Source organism: Ursus americanus, chromosome 14, assembly GCF_024610735.1.
Source record: "Ursus americanus isolate L20-20 chromosome 14, mUrsAme1.1.p, whole genome shotgun sequence".
NCBI classification, from domain to species: domain Eukaryota; kingdom Metazoa; phylum Chordata; class Mammalia; order Carnivora; family Ursidae; genus Ursus; species Ursus americanus.
In genome coordinates this window covers 36,670,078-36,691,236 of record NC_142140.1, presented here as the reverse complement: position 1 = coordinate 36,691,236, position 21,159 = coordinate 36,670,078, and the positions used below count along the sequence as shown (strand labels likewise).

General features: G+C 64.1%; 2 protein-coding genes across 4 annotated transcripts in view; one reads left to right on the top strand and one right to left on the bottom strand.

Annotated features, from left to right (window-relative positions):
- STAB1 (stabilin 1) overlaps nt 1–12,347 on the top strand; it is a 26,565-nt gene extending 14,218 nt beyond the window's left edge. The window contains exons 27-69 of one of the 2 annotated variants that reach the window (XM_045807296.2): nt 324–419; nt 557–604; nt 781–911; nt 1,069–1,180; nt 1,586–1,663; nt 1,754–1,852; nt 1,962–2,060; nt 2,217–2,348; nt 2,509–2,637; nt 2,829–2,885; nt 3,157–3,240; nt 3,739–3,934; nt 4,034–4,129; nt 4,226–4,271; nt 4,363–4,439; nt 4,674–4,799; nt 4,979–5,052; nt 5,206–5,280; nt 5,531–5,653; nt 5,960–6,007; nt 6,421–6,498; nt 6,609–6,755; nt 7,169–7,309; nt 7,397–7,456; nt 7,781–7,957; nt 8,047–8,133; nt 8,223–8,372; nt 8,476–8,529; nt 8,612–8,813; nt 9,101–9,250; nt 9,356–9,460; nt 9,634–9,741; nt 9,831–10,024; nt 10,134–10,278; nt 10,358–10,491; nt 10,580–10,745; nt 10,853–10,962; nt 11,064–11,183; nt 11,270–11,419; nt 11,497–11,601; nt 11,699–11,845; nt 11,930–12,046; nt 12,143–12,347. In XM_045807296.2, coding sequence (XP_045663252.2) covers nt 324–419; nt 557–604; nt 781–911; nt 1,069–1,180; nt 1,586–1,663; nt 1,754–1,852; nt 1,962–2,060; nt 2,217–2,348; nt 2,509–2,637; nt 2,829–2,885; nt 3,157–3,240; nt 3,739–3,934; nt 4,034–4,129; nt 4,226–4,271; nt 4,363–4,439; nt 4,674–4,799; nt 4,979–5,052; nt 5,206–5,280; nt 5,531–5,653; nt 5,960–6,007; nt 6,421–6,498; nt 6,609–6,755; nt 7,169–7,309; nt 7,397–7,456; nt 7,781–7,957; nt 8,047–8,133; nt 8,223–8,372; nt 8,476–8,529; nt 8,612–8,813; nt 9,101–9,250; nt 9,356–9,460; nt 9,634–9,741; nt 9,831–10,024; nt 10,134–10,278; nt 10,358–10,491; nt 10,580–10,745; nt 10,853–10,962; nt 11,064–11,183; nt 11,270–11,419; nt 11,497–11,601; nt 11,699–11,845; nt 11,930–12,046; nt 12,143–12,199 — 4,830 coding nt within the window. In that variant the 3' untranslated portion in view covers nt 12,200–12,347. Of the gene's footprint in view, nt 1–323; nt 420–556; nt 605–780; nt 912–1,068; nt 1,181–1,585; nt 1,664–1,753; nt 1,853–1,961; nt 2,061–2,216; nt 2,349–2,508; nt 2,638–2,828; nt 2,886–3,156; nt 3,241–3,738; nt 3,935–4,033; nt 4,130–4,225; nt 4,272–4,362; nt 4,440–4,673; nt 4,800–4,978; nt 5,053–5,205; nt 5,281–5,530; nt 5,654–5,959; nt 6,008–6,420; nt 6,499–6,608; nt 6,756–7,168; nt 7,310–7,396; nt 7,457–7,780; nt 7,958–8,046; nt 8,134–8,222; nt 8,373–8,472; nt 8,530–8,611; nt 8,814–9,100; nt 9,251–9,355; nt 9,461–9,633; nt 9,742–9,830; nt 10,025–10,133; nt 10,279–10,357; nt 10,492–10,579; nt 10,746–10,852; nt 10,963–11,063; nt 11,184–11,269; nt 11,420–11,496; nt 11,602–11,698; nt 11,846–11,929; nt 12,047–12,142 lie in introns of both variants that reach the window. The other variant, XM_045807295.2, reaches the window with a different exon arrangement.
- NT5DC2 (5'-nucleotidase domain containing 2) lies at nt 12,221–21,159 on the bottom strand. 2 transcript variants are annotated; one of them, XM_045807298.2, is made up of 14 exons: nt 20,858–21,159; nt 16,723–16,907; nt 16,513–16,587; nt 16,221–16,276; nt 16,011–16,104; nt 15,703–15,831; nt 15,532–15,592; nt 15,349–15,451; nt 15,127–15,228; nt 14,850–14,931; nt 13,034–13,120; nt 12,802–12,942; nt 12,663–12,727; nt 12,221–12,583 (listed from the first exon to the last, which is right to left on the bottom strand). In XM_045807298.2, the coding sequence occupies exons 1-14, from the start codon at nt 21,087–21,089 to the stop codon at nt 12,322–12,324; spliced, it is 1,674 nt and encodes a 557-aa protein (XP_045663254.2). In that variant the 5' UTR covers nt 21,090–21,159; the 3' UTR covers nt 12,221–12,321. The 2 variants fall into 2 exon arrangements, with proteins under 2 accessions (XP_045663254.2, XP_045663255.1); XM_045807299.2 differs by lacking the exon at nt 20,858–21,159 and adding an exon at nt 18,857–20,609 and having other exon boundaries at nt 16,723–18,587.

Genomic DNA, 21,159 nt, shown 5'->3' with positions numbered 1-21,159 from the left:
AGGCCTCTCCTCCGGGGTGCTCCCTCTGCCCTGGGCTTTGCCAAACCTTCTGTCATGAAGGGGTGGGGTCACTCGTGTCAGATGCTCAGCGATCTTGGAAAGCAGGGCCACGCAAACAAAGGGAGCAACATGAATGCGGACTGGCAGGCTGGCTAGACAGATGGTGGGGCTGGGTGGCAGGACAGACAGACAGCAGGAGAATAGGTGATAAGGGTGAGATGTAGGCTGGGTGCTGTCCAGGTGCCATGCACCTGTGTCTCCATGTGCTTACCATCCGGGTACTGAATGGAGGACCCCGTCTCTTTGCCCCACCCCCACCCCAGGCCACCTGCCGGGCAGTGGGGGGAGGTCAGCGGGTCTGCACATGCCCCTCTGGCTATGGAGGTGACGGCTTCAGCTGCTACGGGGACATCTTCCGGGTGAGTGGGTCCCTATGCTTGAGGGAGGAGTCCTCTCACGCACCTCAGGTGGGAGAGGACAGTACTCAGGGTCCTGGTGAGGAAGGGGCTTGGGTTTGTCCCTAGACTGATGACCTCAGCTCTTTTCCTCCCCTTAGGAGCTGGAGGCAAATGCCCACTTCTCCGTCTTCTACCAGTGGATCAAGGTAGGACAGAGCAGAATACTGGGGTTGGGGCTCAAATCCAGGAGGTCTCCCTGGATGCAGAGGTTCCACATAATATCTCCAAGAGCTGGAGGTGGGGGCAGGCCTGGAGGCTGGGAGCAAGCGATCTCAGGTGGCTGCCTTCCTCACTCCTCCTGTCTCCCTGTCACTACATGCAGAGTGCTGGTGTCACTCTTCCTACCGACAGCCGAGTCACAGCCCTGGTGCCCTCTGAGTCTGCCATCCGTAGGCTGAGCCCCAATGACCAGGCCTTCTGGCTGCAGCCAAGGGCGCTGCCGCAACTGGTCAGGTGGGCAGCCAGGGAGGGACCTGGGGTGGGGAAGAGCCTTCTGGGCAAACCCCCGCCCCTCCCCAGAGGTTTGCATCCTGTCTCCTCGGCCTCTTGGGGTGGAGCCCAGTCCCAAAGGTCTCTGTTGGTTACACTAACCTGGTTCCACGCCCCACAGGGCCCATTTTCTCCAGGGTGCCTTCTCCGAGGAGGAGCTGGCCCGGCTGGGTGGGCAGCATGTGGCCACCCTGAGCCCCATCACACGCTGGGAGATTCACAACATCAGTGGGGTACGCGGTGAGCTTTGGGCCGCAGAGGGGGCCGTGCGGAGCGTGGGAGGGAACTTGAGTGGCCTCCAGCTTCCTAGACCAGGGCTCCCAGGGCTGAGCTTGAAGTCCCCTGGACCTGCCCGGGGCCAGCAGAGGGGGTACTCAGAGCAGTGTCTTTGGGCCAGCAGTGACCGCCCTGCCAGGGCTCGTCTGTGCACCTGTGTCTGCATGTGCACACCTGTCCCTCTTGTGCATGGGCCCTGGTGTGGGTCCGGACAGCCATGGTAGGTTCTGAGGGTGTCCAGGCAGGGCTGGGGGCCACCAGTAGGTGCCTGTGTGCCCAGCCGAATCTCTGTTGCTGCTGGACCTACTCGTAACCGTCCGCCTGCGCCTGCCCGTGGCTGAGCTCTGTTTGCTGCCTTCCAGAGGGTCTGGGTGCAGAACGCCAGCGTGGATGTAGCGGATCTCCTCGCCACCAATGGTGTCCTACACGTCGTCAGCCAGGTACAGCCGGAGGCATGTACGTGGGGAACCGCGTAGGCCAGAGGCCGCTGGCAGACTAAGCAGCCTCGGTGCTCCCCCCCCCCCCCGCAGGTCTTGCTGCCTCCGAGGGGGGGCGCGCTGCCCGAGCAGGGGCTGCTGCAGCAGCTGGACCTGGTGCCCGCCTTCCGCCTCTTCGGGGAGCTGCTGCAAGTGAGCAACTGAGGAGAGGGGCAGTGCCCACTTGGGGGGCCCTCCCCCAGGCCTGGAGGGAGCTGGCTGGCTCTTAGGCCCGTCGGTGACCCCGGCCCCTTGCCCTTAGCACCACAAGCTGGTGCCCCAGATTGAGGCTGCCACGGCCTACACCATCTTCGTGCCCACAAACCGCTCTCTGGAGGCCCGGGGCAACGGCAGCAGCCTGGTGAGGCCACTGGGATGGGGCCGCTGCAGGGGGAGGGTGAAAACCCGGAGGGAGCCTCCCATCCCAGGGCAAAGGGACAAGGCGGGTGGACTGTACCGTCCTGGGCGCTGGGCAGTCCCCAGAGCCCCTGAGCTGCTCCGCTGGCTTCCCTGCCAGGACGAAGACACCGTGCGGCACCACGTGATCCTGGGGGAGGCCCTCTCCGCAGAGGCCCTGCAGAGAGGGGGACACCGCAACTCGCTCCTGGGCCCCGCCCACTGGCTCGTCTTCTACAACCATAGCGGCCAGGTTTGCAGGGGTGGGGGACCGAGAGCCTGCAACCTCTGCTCCAGAGACCACCCATCCTCAGAGACCCTCTCCCTGCCCCGCCCCCCCGCCAGCCTGCAGCCCCAAGGCGAGTGGGTGGTGGTGTTGGGGAGTGGACTCAACCTCCCACAACACTCCTCAGCCTGAGGTGAACCATGTGCTGCTGGAAGGCCCTGTGCTGGAGGCCCCTGGCCGCTCACTGTTTGGCCTGTCGGGGGTCCTGAGTGTGGGCTCAAGCCGCTGTCTGCACAGCCACGCTGAGTCTCTGCGGGTGAGAGGCCGAGGCCAGGCCCGGGGGTGGGGGTGGCAGGGAGAAGAGCTGGGGGGTTCGGAGCTGGGAGGTGCTGGCTGGCGGCCTGGCCTGGCTGTCAGGGAGGGAGGGGCACTGGGTCAAGGTGGGAGACGCAGGAAGGTGGGTTTGGGGACCCCACCCCAGGACCACCCGACTCCCCCTCCCCCCAGGAGAAATGCGTAAACTGCTCCCGAAGATTCCGCTGCACTCAAGGTTTCCAGCTGGAGGTGAGGACAGGGGCTCAGCCTGGCTCTCTGCTCTGCAGGTGTCCAACCCCTGGAGGCCCAGCTGGCTGGCAGCCGTGTGGGGATGGAACAGCCAGGGCTGCTCCGTCTCTACTAGAGGCCGGGGGTCCCCGGGCCCAGGACGGCCTGTCTCCATCCCTCCCTGATCTGCCGTCCAGCTCTTCCACTGATCCTTGTCTGCCTGTCTGCCCATTCACTGCCCTGCCCCTACCCAAGCCGCAGGCTGAGCCCTCCTGCCTGTCCTCGTTTCCAGAACACCCCCAAGAAGAGCTGTGTCTACCGATCGGGCTACTCCTTCTCCCGGGGCTGTTCTTACACATGTGCCAAGAGGATCCAGGTTTGCCTCGCAGCACCCCCACACCCAAGTCTGGCCAGAAAGGGGGAGGTGGGGGTGCAGGCCCAGGGGAGGAAGCTGGACTAGATTTCAACGGCAGAAGCAGGGCTGGGACTAGGGTGAGGCCAGTGGAGCAAGGGCCCAGAGCGAGGGGTCTGAGGTCAGTGGGGCCAGTGTCTGTCCTGTGGCCATATCCCAGGGAGTGGGGATGGGGAGAGGGAAAGGGACTCAGCCTGGACACTATCAAGCAGGCTCCAGGGGCAGCTGTGGGCCCAGCACAGGTCCCTTACCGTGGGATCCGGCACAGCTGTCCCTGGCCCGAGGCTCTGTTTCCTCACCCCTGCCACCCGAGGGTTGAAGAAGGCGGCCTCCATTTCCCTGGTTCCTGCTTGCTTCATTGTCTGGCTTTGCAGCCTGCCCCCACCGCCCCCACCACTTCCCGTCACTTCCCTTCTCCCTACATCTGGCCTGTGCCGGCCTCTCCCCGCCCCCTCCCCACAGGTGCCTGACTGCTGCCCCGGCTTCTTCGGCACACTGTGCGAGCCGTGCCCGGGGGGTCAGGGCGGCGTGTGCTCGGGCCACGGGCAGTGCCAGGACAGGCTCCTGGGCAGCGGGGATTGCCGCTGTCACGAGGGCTTCCATGGAACTGCCTGTGAGATGTGTGAGCTGGGCCGCTATGGGCCCAGCTGTGCTGGAGGTGAGCCCTGGGGAGGGCAGAGCACAGCGGGTGGAGACAGCCTGGCCGGCCCCGGGGGAGGCACTGGGCGACTCCTGTCCTCCCTTGTTCCGCTCCCAGTCTGTGACTGTGCCCACGGGCTGTGCCAGGAGGGGCTTCAAGGAGACGGAAGCTGTGTCTGTAATGTGGGCTGGCAGGGCCCCCGCTGTGACCAGAGTGAGTAGCCTCAAGGGGGAGAGGCAGGTGACTTCTGGGGAGGTGGTTCCCGGGTCCAAACGACCAGAACCATCTTCCTACCCCCTTCCCTCCCAGAGATCACAGGCCCTCAATGCCCAAAGAAGTGCGACCCCAATGCCAAGTGAGTGAGCTCAGCCTGGGGCGGGTGGGCAAGCGGGTTGGGGCCGTGGGGTCAGGCAGGGCCCAGGCTGAGCTAACGCCATCCCTCCCAGCTGCGTGCAGGCCTCGGCGGCGGCGCCCGCCTGTGTCTGTGCCGCGGGATACTCGGGCGACGGCATCTACTGTTCAGGTTGGGTCGCGTGGAATGCTCCGGGCGCCCACCCTCCCATTTTCCGTGAAATTTCACCCTGAAACTTTCCCTGCAGGGCCCTTTCCAGTTCTTCTGGGGCTAGTGTCCATCCGGGTCCCATTTCGGGTCTCACCCTTCCCTCTGACCTCTTCCCTTCTCCCGAGCCCTCCTTCCCGGTCCCCGCACTGCCCCTGTGCCTACTCCTCACAGCTCTCTGGGATCCTCTACCCCTAGAGCTGGACCCCTGTGCGCAGGACCGTGGGGGCTGCTCCCCCCACGCCAACTGCACCAAGGTGGCCCCCGGGCAGCGGACATGCACCTGCCAGGATGGCTACGCAGGAGACGGGGAGCTGTGCCAGGGTGAGGCTGGGCCCCGCACCGTGGGCGGACATGGGGCCGGGGCTCTGGCTTCAGTGTTGTAAGACTCAGGCCAAGGGGCCCACGGGGGCCACTGAGAGCATGGCGGTGAGCACCCGAAGGCACAGATGAATGGAAGGGCTGCCTGGGGCCACCTCTCATCCCAGCCTCTCCCCGCGCAGAAGTCAACGGCTGTCTCATCCGCCACGGGGGCTGCCACACGCACGCCGACTGTATCCCCACAGGCCCCCAGCAGGTCGGCACAACAGAGGCGGACGCTGGGGTTGTGCCATTCCCTCATAGGGTGGGGGCCTGCCTCAGACCAGGCCGGGGAGGAGGTTCTCCTTTTGTCCAGGGTGCTGGCCTGCTCTTGGGTCCCAGCAGCCGCACTGATCAGTATTTGGGACAGGTCTCCTGCAGCTGCCGTGAGGGTTACAGCGGGGATGGCATCCGGACCTGTGTCCTCCTGGACCCTTGCTCCCAGGTCAGACCCCAGCCCCACCTCACTTCATAGGGGAGGGGGACTGAGGCAGGAACCAGCCCTCTTTGCCCCGGTCAGGGTCCTAAGGGGCTCTGAAGGGTGAGCCACCCTCCCACAAGCTGGAATCTGACTGCTCAGTAGCAGACAGGGCTTTGGGGATTGGACAGGGGTCTTCATGGCCCCTTACCCAGGGCTGGTTGGGGCAGAGGAGTCTGGGAGCCACTGATGCCTCTCTCTCCTGTCCCTGCATCAGAATAACGGAGGTTGCAGCCCCTATGCCGTGTGCAAAAGCACGGGGGATGGCCAGAGGACGTGCACCTGTGACGCGGCCCACACCGTGGGCGATGGCTTCACCTGCCGCGCCCGAGTTGGCCTGGTAATGATGCCCAAGTTGGACCCCTGACCCAGCCTTGGTCATGACCCCCATGGGCCTGACCCATGAGATTGGTTAAGACCCCCAATTTGATCCTGATCCTGGCCTTGATCATGACCCTGACCCCCTGACTCCACCTGGGCCTGACCCAGCTATGATCCATGAAACGAATCCTGACCCCAGCTCAGACCCCCGGCTTTCCTTTCCTCATCTCTGCCTTGGCCAGACCTTGGGCCGCAGGTGCTGGGACAGGCACCAGGCCCTGAATGGGGGCCACCCAAAATCTGAGCTGATCCTCGCCCCCCCCAGGAGCTCCTTCGGGACAGGCATGCCTCATTCTTCAGCCTCCACCTCCTGGTAAGTGACAAGTGGACTTCCAATTCTTCGGTCCAGCCTGGGCCTCTCTGGTCTGCAGGTCCTGCCTGTCTCTGGGCCTCCATGTTCTCATTTGGTCAGGGGGGTGGCTGTTCTGGTCTCTCAGAGGCCAACTCTTTTTTTTTTTTTTAGAGATTTATTTATTTGAGAGAGAGTGAGCGAGAAAGAGCCCAAGCTGGGGGGTGGGGAGAGGCAGAGGGAGAAGCAGACTCCCCACAGAACAGGGAGCCCGATGATGTGGGACTTGATTCAAAACCCTGGGATCATGACCTGAGCCAAACTGAGTCACCAAGGCACCCTCTCAGAGTCCGAGTCTTTCCTGGAGGATCCATGGAAGCCCCGAGTTGGTCACAAGTTGCCCCTCTTCTACTCAAACTGTTACCGCCTCCCCACAGGAATACAAGGAGCTCAAGGGTGATGGGCCTTTCACAGTTTTTGTGCCTCGTGCCGATCTAATGACCAACCTGTCACAGGTAAGGCAACCCTCCCCAACCCCAGCAAGGCTGGGAAGGGATGGGCCCCGGGTGGGCAGGGGTGGGCGGCAGTCAGGGGCCTCCTTCTACCCTCATGACTCCCACTCCAGGACGAGCTGGCCCGGATTCGCGCCCATCGCCAGCTGGTGTTCCGCTACCACGTGGTCGGCTGCCGGCAGCTGAGCAGCCAGGAGCTGCTGGAGGAAGGCTACGTCACCACGCTCTCGGGGCACCCGCTGCGCATCCACGAGAGGGAGGTGGGCCCAGGCCCTGTCCCCCGGGTCGGCCGGCCCCCGCCCTGGACGACCCCACAGAGCTGGGACGCCACAGCTTTCAAGCCCGGCCCCTGTGCGCCTGGGCCCTGTCCCCGCGCATTTAAGACCCTCTCACCTGCCCTGGGCCTGACAGGCTTTAGGGAGAGGGAGAGGGAGAGAGAGGAGTCTGGCTCCTCGGTACGGGCCCTCGGTAGCGGGCGCGGTCCGGAGCCGGACTGTTGTTGGTCTCCCTCTCCCTAAAGCCCTGTGTCCATCCGGCCACCGGTCGGTGTGTTTCCCCGGCTGTCTTGGCTCCGCCCACCTCCTGCCCCAAGCCTCGCCCAGTGCAGGCCCCGCCCCCTCAGCGTCCGAGTGCCCCACCAATCGGCTTCATTGGTCCTGGGCCCCGCCTCCAGGGCAGCATCTACCTCAACGACTTCGCGCGTGTGGTGAGCAGCGACCACGAGGCGGTGAACGGCGTCCTGCACTTCATCGACCGAGTCTTGCTGCCTCCCGACGTGCTACACTGGGAGCCTGATGCTGCGCCTGTCCTGCGGGTATGACCTGGGCACAGGCCTGGGAGCTTGCCAGGGGCCTCCCATGCTCCCTGCCTGACCTCAAGGCTCACCCGTGCCTTTCTGCAGAGAAACGTCACCGCTGCCGCGGAGGGCTTCGGTTACAAGATCTTCAGCAGCCTTGTGAAGGTACTGTTCCCGTGTGTGGGCATTTGTGCCCGTGCGTGTGCATGCGGGTGGCTGTCCGTGTGTGTGAGCCTATCCCTTGTGTGTGCACAGGCTGTCTGTGTAAATGAGCCTCCCAGTGTGAGCACAGAGCGTGCTTTTGTGTGCCCACATAGCTGAGAATGTCCAGGTGTGCAAGTTTATCCCTGCCTGTACGTCCGTGTTCTGCCTGGGATGGCTACAGAAGAGTACAGCTGGCAGGAGGAGCCCCTTCCTGGTCTCTGTGGTCCAGCCCCCTACCTCTGCCCCCTGGTCTCTGACTGCCACACCTCTGCTAATCCTTGCCAGGTGGCCGGCCTCCTGCCCCTGCTTCAGGATGCCTCGCATAGGCCCCTCACCATGCTGTGGCCCACAGACTCTGCCCTGCAGGCCCTGCCGCCTGACCGCCAGGTCTGGCTGTACCACGAAGACCACCGTGACAAGCTGGCAGCCATCCTGCGGGGCCACGTGATTCGCAACGTGGAGGTGGGTGCTCCCCCCCCCCCCGTCCTTGGTCCCCACTGCCTGCCACCCAGCCTGCCTGCCCAGCTCTAACTGTAGTTCCATCCGCTCAGGCCTTGGCATCTGACCTGCCCAACCTGGGCCCACTGCGCACAATGCACGGGACCCCCATCTCCTTCTCCTGCAGCCGTGCCCGGCCGGTGAGTCTGGGAAGCAGGGGCTGGGGGCTCTGGGAGTGGGGGCTGCGGTACCCCTGTGATCCCATGTACTCTCTTTCCTCTGCCTGCAGGGTGAGCTCACAGTGGGTGAGGACGAAGCCCGCATCATGCAGCGACACTTGCCCTTTGAGGGTGGCCTGGCCTACGGCATCGACCAGCTGCTGGAGCCACCTGGCCTTGGTGCCCGCTGTGACCGCTTTGAGACTCGGCCGCTGGGGCTGGTGAGGGAGGCCATAGGTCAGAGGTGGACAGTCAGGGACCCTAGCTGACCTGTCCTGTCCATCCATCTGATCTTGCTGTGTTGGCTTCTATTCCTTCCAGAAGATCTGCAGCATTTGCGGGCTGGAACCGCCTTGTCCTGAGGGCTCACAGGAACAGGTGAGGCCCTGGGAGCTGGGTGGGGGTTCAGGTAGGGCCCAGGGACCACCAAACTCAGGCTGTTTGACTCCTCTTGGCCCAGGGCAGCCCCGAGGCCTGCTGGCGATACTACTCAAAGTTCTGGACATCCCCTCCACTGCACTCCTTGGCACTGCGCAGCATTTGGGCCCGGTCCAGCCTCTGGGGCCAACCCCAAGGCCTGGGCAGGGGCTGCCACCGCAACTGTGTCACCACCACCTGGAAACCCAGCTGCTGCCCCGGTCACTATGGCAGTGAGTGCCGAGGTGAGGGTCCTGAGGTTGCAGGTGCTGCCCATAGCTCTGGCCACTGCTCCTGAGAAAACGTGGTGGTGGGGCGGGGGCAGGTGTGGGTGGTGAGGGGATTTTACTGGGAGAGAACCCTGGGTGGGGTGTCTTTAGGTTTCTCGGCAGCGAGGGGACTTGGGGGGATTGCGGCTTCTGGAAGAGCTTGGCTGGCCCAGGTGCGGGAAGGACAGTGTGGTGAGGCTGGGTGAGGTAGGGGTCCTGAGGAGAGCCCCGGCCCCACCCCCTTCCCTTCCCCCACCCGCTAGCTTGCCCTGGCGGTGCCAGCAGCCCCTGCAGTGGCCACGGCGTGTGCGTGGACGGCATGAGTGGCAGTGGGCAGTGTCAGTGCCACGCAAGGTTTACGGGGACGGCGTGTGAACTCTGTGCCCCAGGAGCCTTTGGGCCCCAGTGCGAAGGTGGGCCATCCTGTTGCCTCCCCTCCACCCGCCCTGCCCTACCCTGTCCTCTGGGCCCTGGGGCCCCCACACCGACCCCATCCTCCTGCCTGTCCCTCTCCCCAGCCTGCCACTGCACCTCCCATGGCCGCTGTGATGAGGGCCTGGGGGGCTCCGGCTCCTGCTTCTGTGAAGAAGGCTGGACGGGGCCGAGCTGTGAGGTGCAGCTGAGTGAGTGCCCTTTGCGTCTGTGCCCACCCTGCATGCTTGTACCTGCTTGCGGACACCGGGGTGTGCCCCGACTGCACACTCAGGCCGAGGCCCTGGCGGGGTGTGGGGGGGCCAGGGGCATCCAGGAGGGCAGCTCCTCACCTGGATGTGTGGGGTGCGCCCTGGGGGGACAGAGCTGCAGCCTGTGTGTGCCCCGCCCTGCGCACCCCAGGCCGTGTGCCGCGCAAACAACAGCTGTGAGTGCAGCCTGGGCTATGAAGGGGATGGACGCACGTGCACAGGTGAGCAGCGGGTGGGATGTGAGGCGGGAGTCCCCCCCCCCCCCCGCCCCTCCTGTCCCCCGGTCCTGCCACTCTCTCCCTGCCCCCAGTGGCGGACCTGTGCCGGGACGGGCATGGTGGTTGCAGCGAGCACGCCAACTGCAGCCAAGTGGGCACCGTGGTCACCTGTGCCTGCCTGCCTGCCTACGAGGGCGACGGCTGGAGCTGCCGGGCCCGCGACCCCTGTGCGGATGGCCGCCACGGGGGCTGCAGTGAGCACGCCGACTGCTTGAGCACCGGCCCGGTGAGCAGCCAGGGAGCTGAGCCGCGGGGCGGGGAGGTGCAGGGAGGCTCCACAGAGCCGCCCCCCACCCCGGGGCCCTGAAGAGCACCCGCCTGCTCTCCCGCCCCAGAACACACGGCGCTGTGTGTGCCATGCCGGCTACGTGGGTGATGGACTGCAGTGCCTGGAGGAGCCCGAGCCGCCCGTGGACCGCTGCCTGGGCCAGCCGCCACCCTGTCATGTGGATGCCGTGTGCGCGGACCTCCACTTCCAGGGTGTGCTTCCCTGCCCGCCCCCAGCGCCCGTGCTTTCCCGCGGTGCTGCCGGCCTGATCACCCGTCCCTCCTTCTGCAGAGAAGCAGGCTGGGGTCTTCCACCTCCAGGCCCCCAGTGGTACTTATGGCCTGAACTTCTCAGAGGCCGAGGCGGCCTGTGGGGCCCAGGGAGCTGTTCTTGCTTCTCTCCCTCAGCTCTCTGCTGCCCAGAAGGTGTGTGGGGCCCAGGGGTCTGGAGCTGAGCCTGTGGGGGCCCCTCGAGTTGGGCCTTAGGTCTCAGCATCCCCTCCTGTCCCTGCAGCTGGGCTTCCACCAGTGTCTCATGGGCTGGCTGGCCAACGGCTCGGCTGCCCACCCAGTTGTCTTCCCCGCGGCGGACTGTGGCGGTGGTCAGGTTGGCGTTGTCAGCCTGGGCGCCCGGAAGAACCGCTCGGAGTCCTGGGATGCCTACTGCTACCGCGAGCAAGGTGCAGCACCCCCTCTCCCCCGTCCCAGAGCCCTCCCGCCCCTACGCTCTGGCTTGGCCCCTTCCCACTGACCTGGCCCCCCTGCCCCCGAACCACCTTTCCTGCAGATGTGGCCTGCCGGTGCCGCCATGGCTTTGTAGGTGACGGGACAAGCGTGTGCAATGGCAAGCTGCTCGATGTCCTGGCTGCCACGGCCAACTTCTCCACCTTCTATGGGGTGTGCAGGGGCCCAGCCTTAGGGCTGAGTGTGGGGGGGTGGTAGCTGGGGTCCCTGGGGAGGGAGCCTGCCCACGGTCCTATCTTCCCCCACCGCCCCAGATGCTGCTGGGCTATGCCAATGCCACCCCTCGGGGTCTCGACTTCCTGGACTTCCTGGATGATGAGCTCACCTACAAAACGCTCTTCGTTCCTGTCAACGAAGGCTTCCTGGACAACATGGTAACAGGCAGGGGTTGTGGGCAGAGCCAGGCCCAATGCGGGTATCTCTGGCTGGCCGGCGCCGACAGGCCTTGCTCTGCCCACAGACACTAAGCGGCCCTGACCTGGAGCTGCATGCCTCCAACACCACCTTCCTGAGCACCAACGCCAGCCAGGACACCGTGCTCCCTGCCCACTCGGGCCTCAGCCTCGTCTTTAGTGCTGTGGGCCCTGACAACAGCTCCTGGGCCCCTGTGGTGAGTTTGACCCCTGCACCTCCCCGCTGGCCCCAGCCATCACTCACCCACTAGGCCTGACTCTGTTCTCCCTACAGGCCCCAGGAGCGGTTGTGGTTAGCCATGTCGTCGTGTGGGACATCATGGCATTCAATGGCATCATCCACGCTCTGGCCAGGCCTCTCCTGGCACCCCTACAGCCTGTGAGTTGGTGGGGGGTGGGGAGGACAATAGGCAGAACAGCAAGGGGTGAGGGGACAGCCGGGGCCTGTCTGGCTTTGACACTTTCCTTGCTTGCAGCGGGCGGTGGTGGCACCTGAGGCCCCACCTGTGGTGGCAGGTGTGGGGGCTGTGGTGGCTGCTGGAGCACTGCTTGGCCTGGTGGCTGGAGCCTTCTACCTCCGTGCTCGAGGCAAGGCCACAGGCTTTGGCTTCTCCACCTTCCAGGTAGGGCTGGGCTGGGGGTGGGGGTGGGGTTGCTGGGTCCACCGATCTTGCTCGAGGCCCCTCACCAGTCACCTCTCTTCTCAGGCGGAAGGCGATGCTGAGGAGGACTTCTCCCCCTGGCAGGAAGGGACCAGCCCCACCCTGGTCTCTGTCCCCAACCCCGTCTTTGGCAGCCACGATGCCTTTTGTGAACCCTTTGACGTGAGTGGGGGTGGGGGGGGGCAGTGAGGGGCGGTAGAAAGGGGCCCAGGGCCTGGGTTCGGCCCAGCCACCAAGGGTCCTCCCCGCCACACCCAGGACTCGCTCCTGGAGGACGACTTCCCCGACACCCAGAGGATCCTGGCGGTCAAGTGACGCGGCTAGGCCGAACAGAGGCACAGCACGAGGGAGACCACTTTTATTGCCCGCCCTGGACCGACGCCCAGCGTGGGCGGGGCAGGAGGGGTCAGGCCCTGCTCTGGACAATAAAGGTGCCCTCAGCGGATGTGGGCCATGTCACCAAGGAAGGGCGTCTTCATGCAGCCGGTGCACAGCTGGTCCATCCAGAGCGGCGCCTCGTGCTGCAGGGGCGTGCGGCGCGGGTAGAAGGTGAAGTCCACGCGGTAGTTGAGCAGACAGCTGAGGGAGGCCATGTAGAGGTCGGAGAAGCGCACGAGGCGCCGCGAGAAGTAGGTGGGGTTGTGGAAGGTGCGGAAGATGCTTCCGAACTGAGCGTTGAACAGGGCCTTGGTGATGCACCTGTGGGGGGACACGGGCCACTCGTGGGGGGCCCAGGAGAGGCAGGGTTGAGAGCCCGCCCCGCACCCACCCTGCCCACCTCAGCTCCTGCCGCTCCTTCATCCAGGCAGCCAGCACCTGCTGCGACTCGGCGTCCTGGTACGTCTGCAGGAGACGAAGGGGTGCTGGGGGTGTGCCCAGGCGGCAGCCCTGCCCCCCCCCACCGCCACCCCCGCCACCTGCATGCGCTCCAGCAGCCCCGTGAGCGCCTGCTGCCACGTCAGCGAGTGCATGTACTGCTCCGTGTTGATGATGCGGATCTCGCGCTCTAGCTCGGGGATGATGGCCCCCGTGCGCCAGCCGTGCCGCAGCATGAGGTCCTGCAGGGCGGGGTGGACACGGGGCTCAGCGTCAGTGAGCGGGGCTCCCTCCCTCCCTTTCTCTTCGCTGGGCCCAGCCTGGCCGGCTCACCGCCAGGTCACTGTAGAGGTGGTCTCCGAAGTAGAGCACGCGGGGTCCACGCCATTCTGTCAGGCGCAGGAAGTCATACAGGTTTCCCTGGGGAGAGTTGGGGGGGGGCACCGCTGAGCACAGTGTACCAGGGGGCTCTCATGGGGCTGCCAGAACCATGCCTTGTTCTCCACTGCTCCTCCCAAATCCCCAGAGGCAGCGAGGCCCCTCCAGCTGGACACCCGGCTGCCCTTTCCCGTGGCCTCACCGACCCCGGGCTCCGACCCTTGTCCCCTCCCCCTCAGTCAGGAAGGGGTCTGCCTGCCCCAGGAAAGCCTCCTGTAGGCCTGGCACGGTGCCCTGTGGCCTCACACCCACCCCAGTGATCCCACGCTGTGGGAAACAAACCACAGCAGCAAGCCCATGGCCCCAAAGCCCTTCCTGTCCTCCCCGGCCTGAGCCCGGAGGGACCCGGCAGACCTCACTGCGAAGCCATCTGCCCCTCCTGCTCCAGAGCCAGAGGGGAGATGAGAGCAGTCAGGCTCAAACACAATAGAGGAAGCCCTCCGGAGAGCAGAAAGCGGGGCAGGGGGCCCAGCGCAGAAGTGCGCAGCTGCAGGACAGGAGCCCATGCCCCAGCAGTGGGCAGAATTCACACTCAGCACAAAGGAGTTACTATAGCAACCCGAGCCCGCCAGCGGCCCGGGAGAAGCCAGCCACCGTGCACACAGGTGGTTGCCGAAGGCTTCGTGGCGGAATTAAGCTCAGGTGGGGAGGGCGCAGAGTCAAGCATGAGTGGGCAGCACACCGAGGATGCGCCCTGAACTGAGAGAGAATCTTGAGGTACAGGTGCTGCATCAGGCAAGACGGAGCCTGGGGTTCCCGCAAGGGGAGCCAGGGAGGGGGCACAAAGACGAGAAGCAAGCAGGATCCAGTGCGCGCGCGCGCACACACACACACACACTCTGAAACTTCAGATCATCAGGCATAAAGACGAGGCTAAAAGCTGCCAGAGGAGAAAAAGTCCCATGTTCCCCACAAAGGTGCATGACCCTCCCCAGGCTTAGCCAAGATGCCGAGACAAAAGAGTGTCATCCTCAGAGCTGAGGGAAAGAGCCTGCACCCAAGGGGGCCATGGAGAGTTGGGGGCCACTGGGTTATGAATCCTGCCCGCAGGCCAGGCCTCAGCTCTAGATACCCCAGGCCGCTCCCCTGACCCAACTGCTGACCCCTCCCTCCCCCAGCCCCTGGAACCTCCACCCTCAAGGAGACCAGCTCAGCCAGGATTTCCGCATTCCATCCAGGGCCAAATGCCTTAATCCTGCTCCTTAATCACCACCCAAACCCCAGCACAAGGCCCCTTCTCATCTTCCTAGACACCAGCTAGGAAAGGGGTTCTCCCCCAAAGGCCTGTGAGCTACTCCTACCAGCTGGTCTGGCTGTAGCAGAGTGGTCAGCCCCCAGTAATAGTACCATTTATCGTCTGCGGGGTACTTAGTAAATGCCTGGCTGCTTTAAGGGCTTTATACCACAACTGAAGAAGAACACTCGTTTGTTTGTTCACACTATACCTCTTTTATAGATGAGGAAAAGCAAGGCACGGAGAGGCCAAGTGACTCGGCCATACTGCCTCTGCTATCCACTAGTAAACCTGGAATTCCAATGCAGGCAGCCTGACCAGGCCTATGCCCTGACAGCTGCTTCCTGGTGCCCCGGGACACAGTGCGAGGGGACGGCGGCACGGCTGATGTGTGGTGGTGGGGCAGGGCCCAGGAGGCAGTGCTGCTGTCCCCTCCGCAGTCTGGGGCTGTGGTAAGGCCACCCAGATGGCACTCACCTGCCGATAGATTTTGCCCTTCTCCAAGCGGGTGATGCGGTCCCAGTGCAGGGAGCCCTTCTCATCGAGTTTTCTGAAAGGCCTGGTGCGGGGTGGGGACGGTAAAGGGCTGGATTTCCAGTGTGGGACTGGGGTGGGGGGGGGAGGGGAGGCACCCTCCCTGCCTGTGCACATGGACCACGCGCCGACAAGGGGGTGTCCCTACCCCGAGCACGCGGGGTGCTGAGCAAAGGCCAGTCCCCACACCCCGACCCCATCCCCCCCACTAGGCCCATACTTGCGCCGGTCAGTGAAGAAGCTGGGTTTGTCTGCCTGGACAATGACCACGTCGAAGAGCTGACGCCAGTCGGGACCCACCATGTGCCGCATCCCCTTGTCGCTGGGCAGAGGTGGGGCTGGGGTGGAACAGGCAGTAGAGGGGCGGGGGAGGCCCCTCCCCGGGCCCCACCTGCTCCCCACCCCCTGCCCCGGGCCGCCCTCCCCACCGCAGGCAGCTCACACGAAGCTGAAAGGGCTGTTGGTGATGAGGAACAGCTGCTTGCCATGCGCCACCAGGCGGCTCAGGACGGCGAATGTCTCGTCCCCTCTCAGGATGTACTTCTCTAATGGCGAGAAGGGTGTGTGAGGGCCAGCCCGAAGCCCTGCCAGGGAAGCCGCAGTGGGGGCTACGGTATACCCTTACCCATATCCCGCTCGATCCACTGGTACATGAGGCCCTTCACGTGCACGTCTCGAATGGCATCCTGGGGGCAGTGGAGGGGCAGGAAGGGTCAGGGGGGCCTAGGAAGGCCCGCCCTCCTGTGGCCGACTTTACCTTCCCTGCCACCCTGAGAGGCAGGCCGAAGGTCCTCACCGTCACGTCCTTGTAGAGGTGCGCCTGGTCAAACTCCAGGCCATGACCCAGGAAGTGGTCTACCACGCAGGACAGCAGCGCCATCTCCGGCAGCGAGAAGATGTCCATGAACTGCTTGATGGAGGGACCCTGCAGAGGGGGCCACCACCTCAGCAACCCCCAGCCCCACAGACCGAGGGCTCCGAATCTGCCTGGCCACACTGGTAGAGGGGCACGGCCCGCAGGTCAGGGCCGGCGCACCAGGGTGTGGGCCCCGTAGCGAGATCGCTGTGCTGGCCGCCCGGGGCCGTGGCAGTTGGAGTGAGTACCTTGCCATAGAAGCCGCTCATCTGGTACAGAGGGATGTGCTGGGTGCCCCCATATAAATCGATCACCTCCTCGTCAGGCACAGGCTGGAGGCCCCTGGGTGCGTGTGCAGACATCACAATCAGGAGTCCAAAGTGGTCCTGAGCCGAGGCCACAGGATAGTTCGGGGTGGGAGGGGGACAGCAGGGTGAGGCCGGGCAGTCTGCACTGACCTGTAGGCCGTCCCCAGCTGCACGTAATGGAAGGCGTCAATCTTCATCAGAAGGCTCTGGGAGCACCAGAGGAGTGGGATGGGTGGGGAGAAAGGGGTCTGCATTGGCTCTTCCGGACTCTGTGCTGAAGCCCCAATCGGAAGGTACCGAGGGGATCATGTACCCGTCACGGGGAAGCTACATCTGAGGCCAAGGGCATAGCACCCCCCTTTAGAGGACAGGGGCTACGGAAGTAGTGCCGAAGCATATCCGGTCGGGAGGGGCTGCCGGAGTCTGTGGCTTAGCCACTCACCTTCTGAATGTCGTAGTGGAGGCCTCGGATGGCAAAGCTGGGGTCATAGTCATACTTCCGGATCCCCTCTGGGTACTGTCGGGGGGGGAGTGAGCCAGGCCTGAGCCAGCAGCACTACCAGGCCTCTGGGTGGGCAGCCGCCTCAGGGGACCCCCATGACTCAGCCTGGGATTTCTCCAGCACCAGGGCCACCTGCCCGGCTGGCCTCACCTTGTAGTGCTCAATCAGGATATCACGGGCAGCACTGAAGATCTCGGGGTGCAGCGCGTCTGCATACTGGGCCAGCGTGTAGTCATAGTCGAAGCCGTAGACTTCGACGTCACGCAGGCTGATCTCGTTGTTGGCATAGATGGCTGCGGGGTTCAGGAGACTGCAGACCTCGGGGGGCAGGAGGTCTGGAGGGAGGAGATGCATGTGTGATGAGGAAAATGACCACCGCAGCAATAAATGGTTACTGAGCACTTTCCAGGTGCCTAGGCCTGGGAGCCTCATGAAACCACCCAGGATGGGTAATCTTAGCCCCAGGGTGCATATGGTCAAACTGAGGCTCAGAGAGGCTACTTGGGGTCACATGTTTGCGGTAAGACAGAGCTGGCAATGGGCAAGGCCCCAGTGGGAGCTCCTGGCTATGGGTCTTGGGTTACACCAGTGCCCGAAGCCCAGCAGGTGCACTGAGCCCATGTTTCCTCCAGGCTCCCATAAGCCCCATCAGAGCCATGGCTATGCTCAGACCCTTGCCACCTTGCCTGCAGCTGGGGCTGGGGAACATGACAGGAGTGGGGGGTACTGGGCAGCTCCTCTGTCACTTGCACTCCCAGCTCGGAGCACCTGCCACGGCTTGTGGCCCCTCTAATCGGATTTCAGCTGCCCGCCAGTCTACATAATGACATTTGCTGCTTCTAGCCAGGGAACATTGCTAATTACGACAGGCAGGACGTGTGATGTTGGGCTGTGGGGCAAGTAACCAGGCTGCTCCCCTCTGGGGATGTGGTCATAGCCACCCCAGGCCCCTGCCTGCTCCTGAGGGTTGAGTGGGACACTGTGCAAAGTAGGCTCTAGGGTCCCAGGGAGGCAGATGAGGATGAGGGGTCCCAGGCTCATCTGCCTCAGTTTCCCCATCTGTACACCAGGGGAGGTGGACAGAGAAAGGGCATGGACTTTGGGGTCAGACAGACCAGGCCAAGCTCTCCCTCTCACAGCTGCGACCTCAGGAAAGCCACCTCACCTTCTGGGCCTCGGATTCCCTATCTTTAAAGGGGGAATCAAAATCATGCCAACCTACAGAATTACTGAGGGCTCATATGGAACGTGCTCTGTGCAGCATTCCCGCTGTGCACCCGCAGCAAGTGTAGGATCAGATGGGCGACGTGTCTCTGGAGCCCGTCATCTCCCTGTCCCAGATTCCCCTGCGTCTCTCAAGGAGTAGGGGCTGCTGGAGAGGGGGGCAGGCAGAACTTGCAGGGGCTCCACGTAGCCCCATTCCTGAGACCTCTAGCCTGTGGCTGGGGCCCACACCTCCAGGGAATCCGTCTCTGCCACAACTAGGCATCATCTTGAGGCAGAAGCCCTGGGCCACGCGGCATTCCTGCAGCTGCCTGTGCTCAGACAAACACTGACGAGCCCCCATGCTCCGACCATTTGCCTTGGAGGCCCCTTCAGAACACAGGCTCCATCCCTACCCCCTTTCCTTTGGAGCCAAGCGCAGGGTGTGGGTGGGGGAACAAGTGTGGCTGGTTCCTCTGGGGCCCCAGGCCAACGTAAGCCTGGCACAGAGCAGCTGTTTCAGACTGGTGGGTGCAGACAGAATACTCTTCACTTGGACGCACGTGGAACGCAGCTGACCCCAGCTCTCTAGGGAGCTGCTTCTGAGATGCCCCTCCGAGGTCACTAGGACCCTGGGCCTTGCTCTCCGCACGGGCCTGAGTTCCTGGGTCCCAACAGTAACTCTTGGTACAATGTCCAGTAGAGCCCCAGGAGGGCAGGGTTTGGTGGTGCGGCCCCTTGCTGGCAGGGTGCTGGCCACGTCCAGGCTTTTGCCTCTGTCCTCGAGGACGTTCCAGGGGTCGGCTGATCCTCTGAGGAACAAAGCAGGGTGGGGAAGCAGCCCACAGGGTCTGCCCTCCTAACCGGATTTCTGGACTGAGGAAACCATAGCTCCTTCCCACAGTGCTGTGGCAGTGCGCGGGGCCGGAACAGCAGGGTATACCCCTCACCGGCACCGGCCTCCCAAGCTCCCAAGCTCACTGCGCTCACTGCGCAGACCCTCCCTTTCCTCTCCTGAGCCTGCCCCACTCCTGCCCCAGGCTCTGGGGCCGACTCCTCCCACGGCAGCCGTGAGACTCACTGTGGATGCCGTCCTCCCAGCTGCTGCTGGGTGCACGTGCCGGCTGCCTTAGAGGCTCATCATGTTCAGGCCTCACTCCATCCCATGAGGTGGTTACACTCATTCATCCATCATCCAGAGGAAGAAACAGGCTCAGGGAGGTGAAGTCACTTGCTCTAAACCATCCAGCAGTAGGCAACGGAGTTGAGATTCAAATTCGGGCCCCTCCACCTGCCTTAATCATTCTCCCCCTAGGCCTAGCCTTCCAGCGTCCCCATGCTGGCGCAGAGGCAGTGGCCTGGCGCCTGGCTTCCTGGCCAAGTGTTGCCCATAGGCGTTAGCCTGAGGCATATCTCAATGCCCAGAATCTCCCCCCGAAAACCCAGTCAAGAGGGCTGAGTTAGGACTCTGGGGTGCGAGCCTGGCTCATCCTGGCACTCACCACGGCATCTTGGAAATGATCTTGCCCCCTTCACATCAAGAGGAGCTTGGGTGTCGCTGGGGAGATCTGAAGATGCTGGTGCGCCTGGTGCGCCAAAGCCCAACAGACCTCGCTATGTTCTCTCCCACACCTACAAGGCAGGCTCCTCAGGCTGCTCTGCAGGCCTTCTCCAGACCCAGAGCAAACACCTCTTCTTACACAGCCTCCCAGGGGGCGCCTGGCTGGCTCAGTTGGTTACGTGTCTGCCTTCGGCTCAGGTCATGGTCCCAGGGTCCTGGGATTGGGCCCCACAGAGGGCTCCTTGCTCAGTGGGGAGCCTGCTTCGCCCTCTCCCTCTGCAGCTCCCCCTGCTTGTACTTTCTCTGTCAAATAAATACATAAAATCTAAAAAAATAATAATAAAATAAAATAACCTCCCAGACCTGTCCTCTCCACTGAGGGGGTGCAGCGTGGAGTCCCCAAGGGCTTCAGAACCACCGTTCCTCAGGGGTCTTAACTATCCTGCCCTGCGCTTCTCAGGTGAGCCCCATTCAGCTCTCCACACAGCTGGAGCAGAAGCCCCATTCCCTCAGCTGTAATCTTCCAGATGGGGTCACTTCGTCTTACCACGAGAGCAGCATCACCCTTGGGGGCTCCTCTGGAAGCTCCCTGCCCTTTCTTGGCCTGGTTCCCTCTGAGTCATCACCACAACCCTGTGACACTGGCCCCAGGATTGTGTTTAACGCTGTGGATACTGAAGGTCTGAGAGGATGAGGCCTGCTGAGCAGCCCCCTCCCCCCATGCTGGTCACTGATACGGTCAGGCCAAACCACATCTGCCTGCCGCAGAGCCAGAGCTTCAGGAGACCCAGGGACATACACTGAGCACTCTCAGCTCTCTGGCCTCATCAGGGCATCACAGCCTGGCCTCTCTGGGGGAGGCCTCAAGCCTTATCAGCCCATTTTGCTGCGGGAGAGAGGGCTAGAGAGGAGCGTACAGGAGGTTAAGCGTCCTGGCCAAGGATGCAGCCACCCTGGTGGACTCCAGGGCCCTGGGGCGGCTTGGTCTCATTTCTCCAACCAACACCTTCCCCTCCTGGGCTGAGAGTACTCCGGACCTCAGTCGCAATCTAGAGGCGTCTGCAAAGTCCGCTTAGGTTTGGCAGCGCCGCAGGCTGGCTTTGTCCCCGATGCTCCCGCCCCAACTAAGGGCCCCTAAGAGAACAAGGGGTTGGGGGCATTTCCGCCGCAGCCTCCTGGCAGGCGGGGTCACCAGGAAAGACGGTGGGGGCTCCGCATTCCAGAGGCGGCTTCGGGATCCCCGAGCTCCTGCAGACGGAGCCAGGGAACAAACCTCCCGTCGGCCCACCTGCCTCCGGGCGTCGGGGCGGCCCCAGAGGCCCCCGGGACGACCCGCTGGAGCCTCTCCCGAAGAGCTGCCGGGCCTTTGGTCTCCGGGGCCCCGGCGAGCCCCACCAGGGCGCTTTCCCCGAAGAGCGGCGTCCGGGACGGCTCGGGACAGCCGGTCTGTCCGTCGCCCGGTCGCGCGCCTGCCGCCGCGCGGATACACCCCCGGCGCCCGTCCCACTGCGGCTCACCCACCGTGCACCAGTCTCCGCATGTCCTGGTAACGCGCCCACAGGTGCGCGCTGAGTTCGGCGCCGCCGGCGGGCGCCGGGGCGGGCGCGGAGCGCGGGGCGCCAGGGCAGTGGGCGCCGGGACCCGGGGGGCCGCAGCCGGGGCAGGAGGGCGAGGACAAGGAGGCTCGCGGCCCGCCGTGGCCCCTGCACGGCAGCCAGCGCCGAGCGGCCGCCCGCAGCCCCACACCCGCCATGCCCGCCGCGCGCCGCCCGCGCAGCCCTCGGCCCGTCGGCCAGTCCGCCGCCCTCCGACTGCGCGCCCGC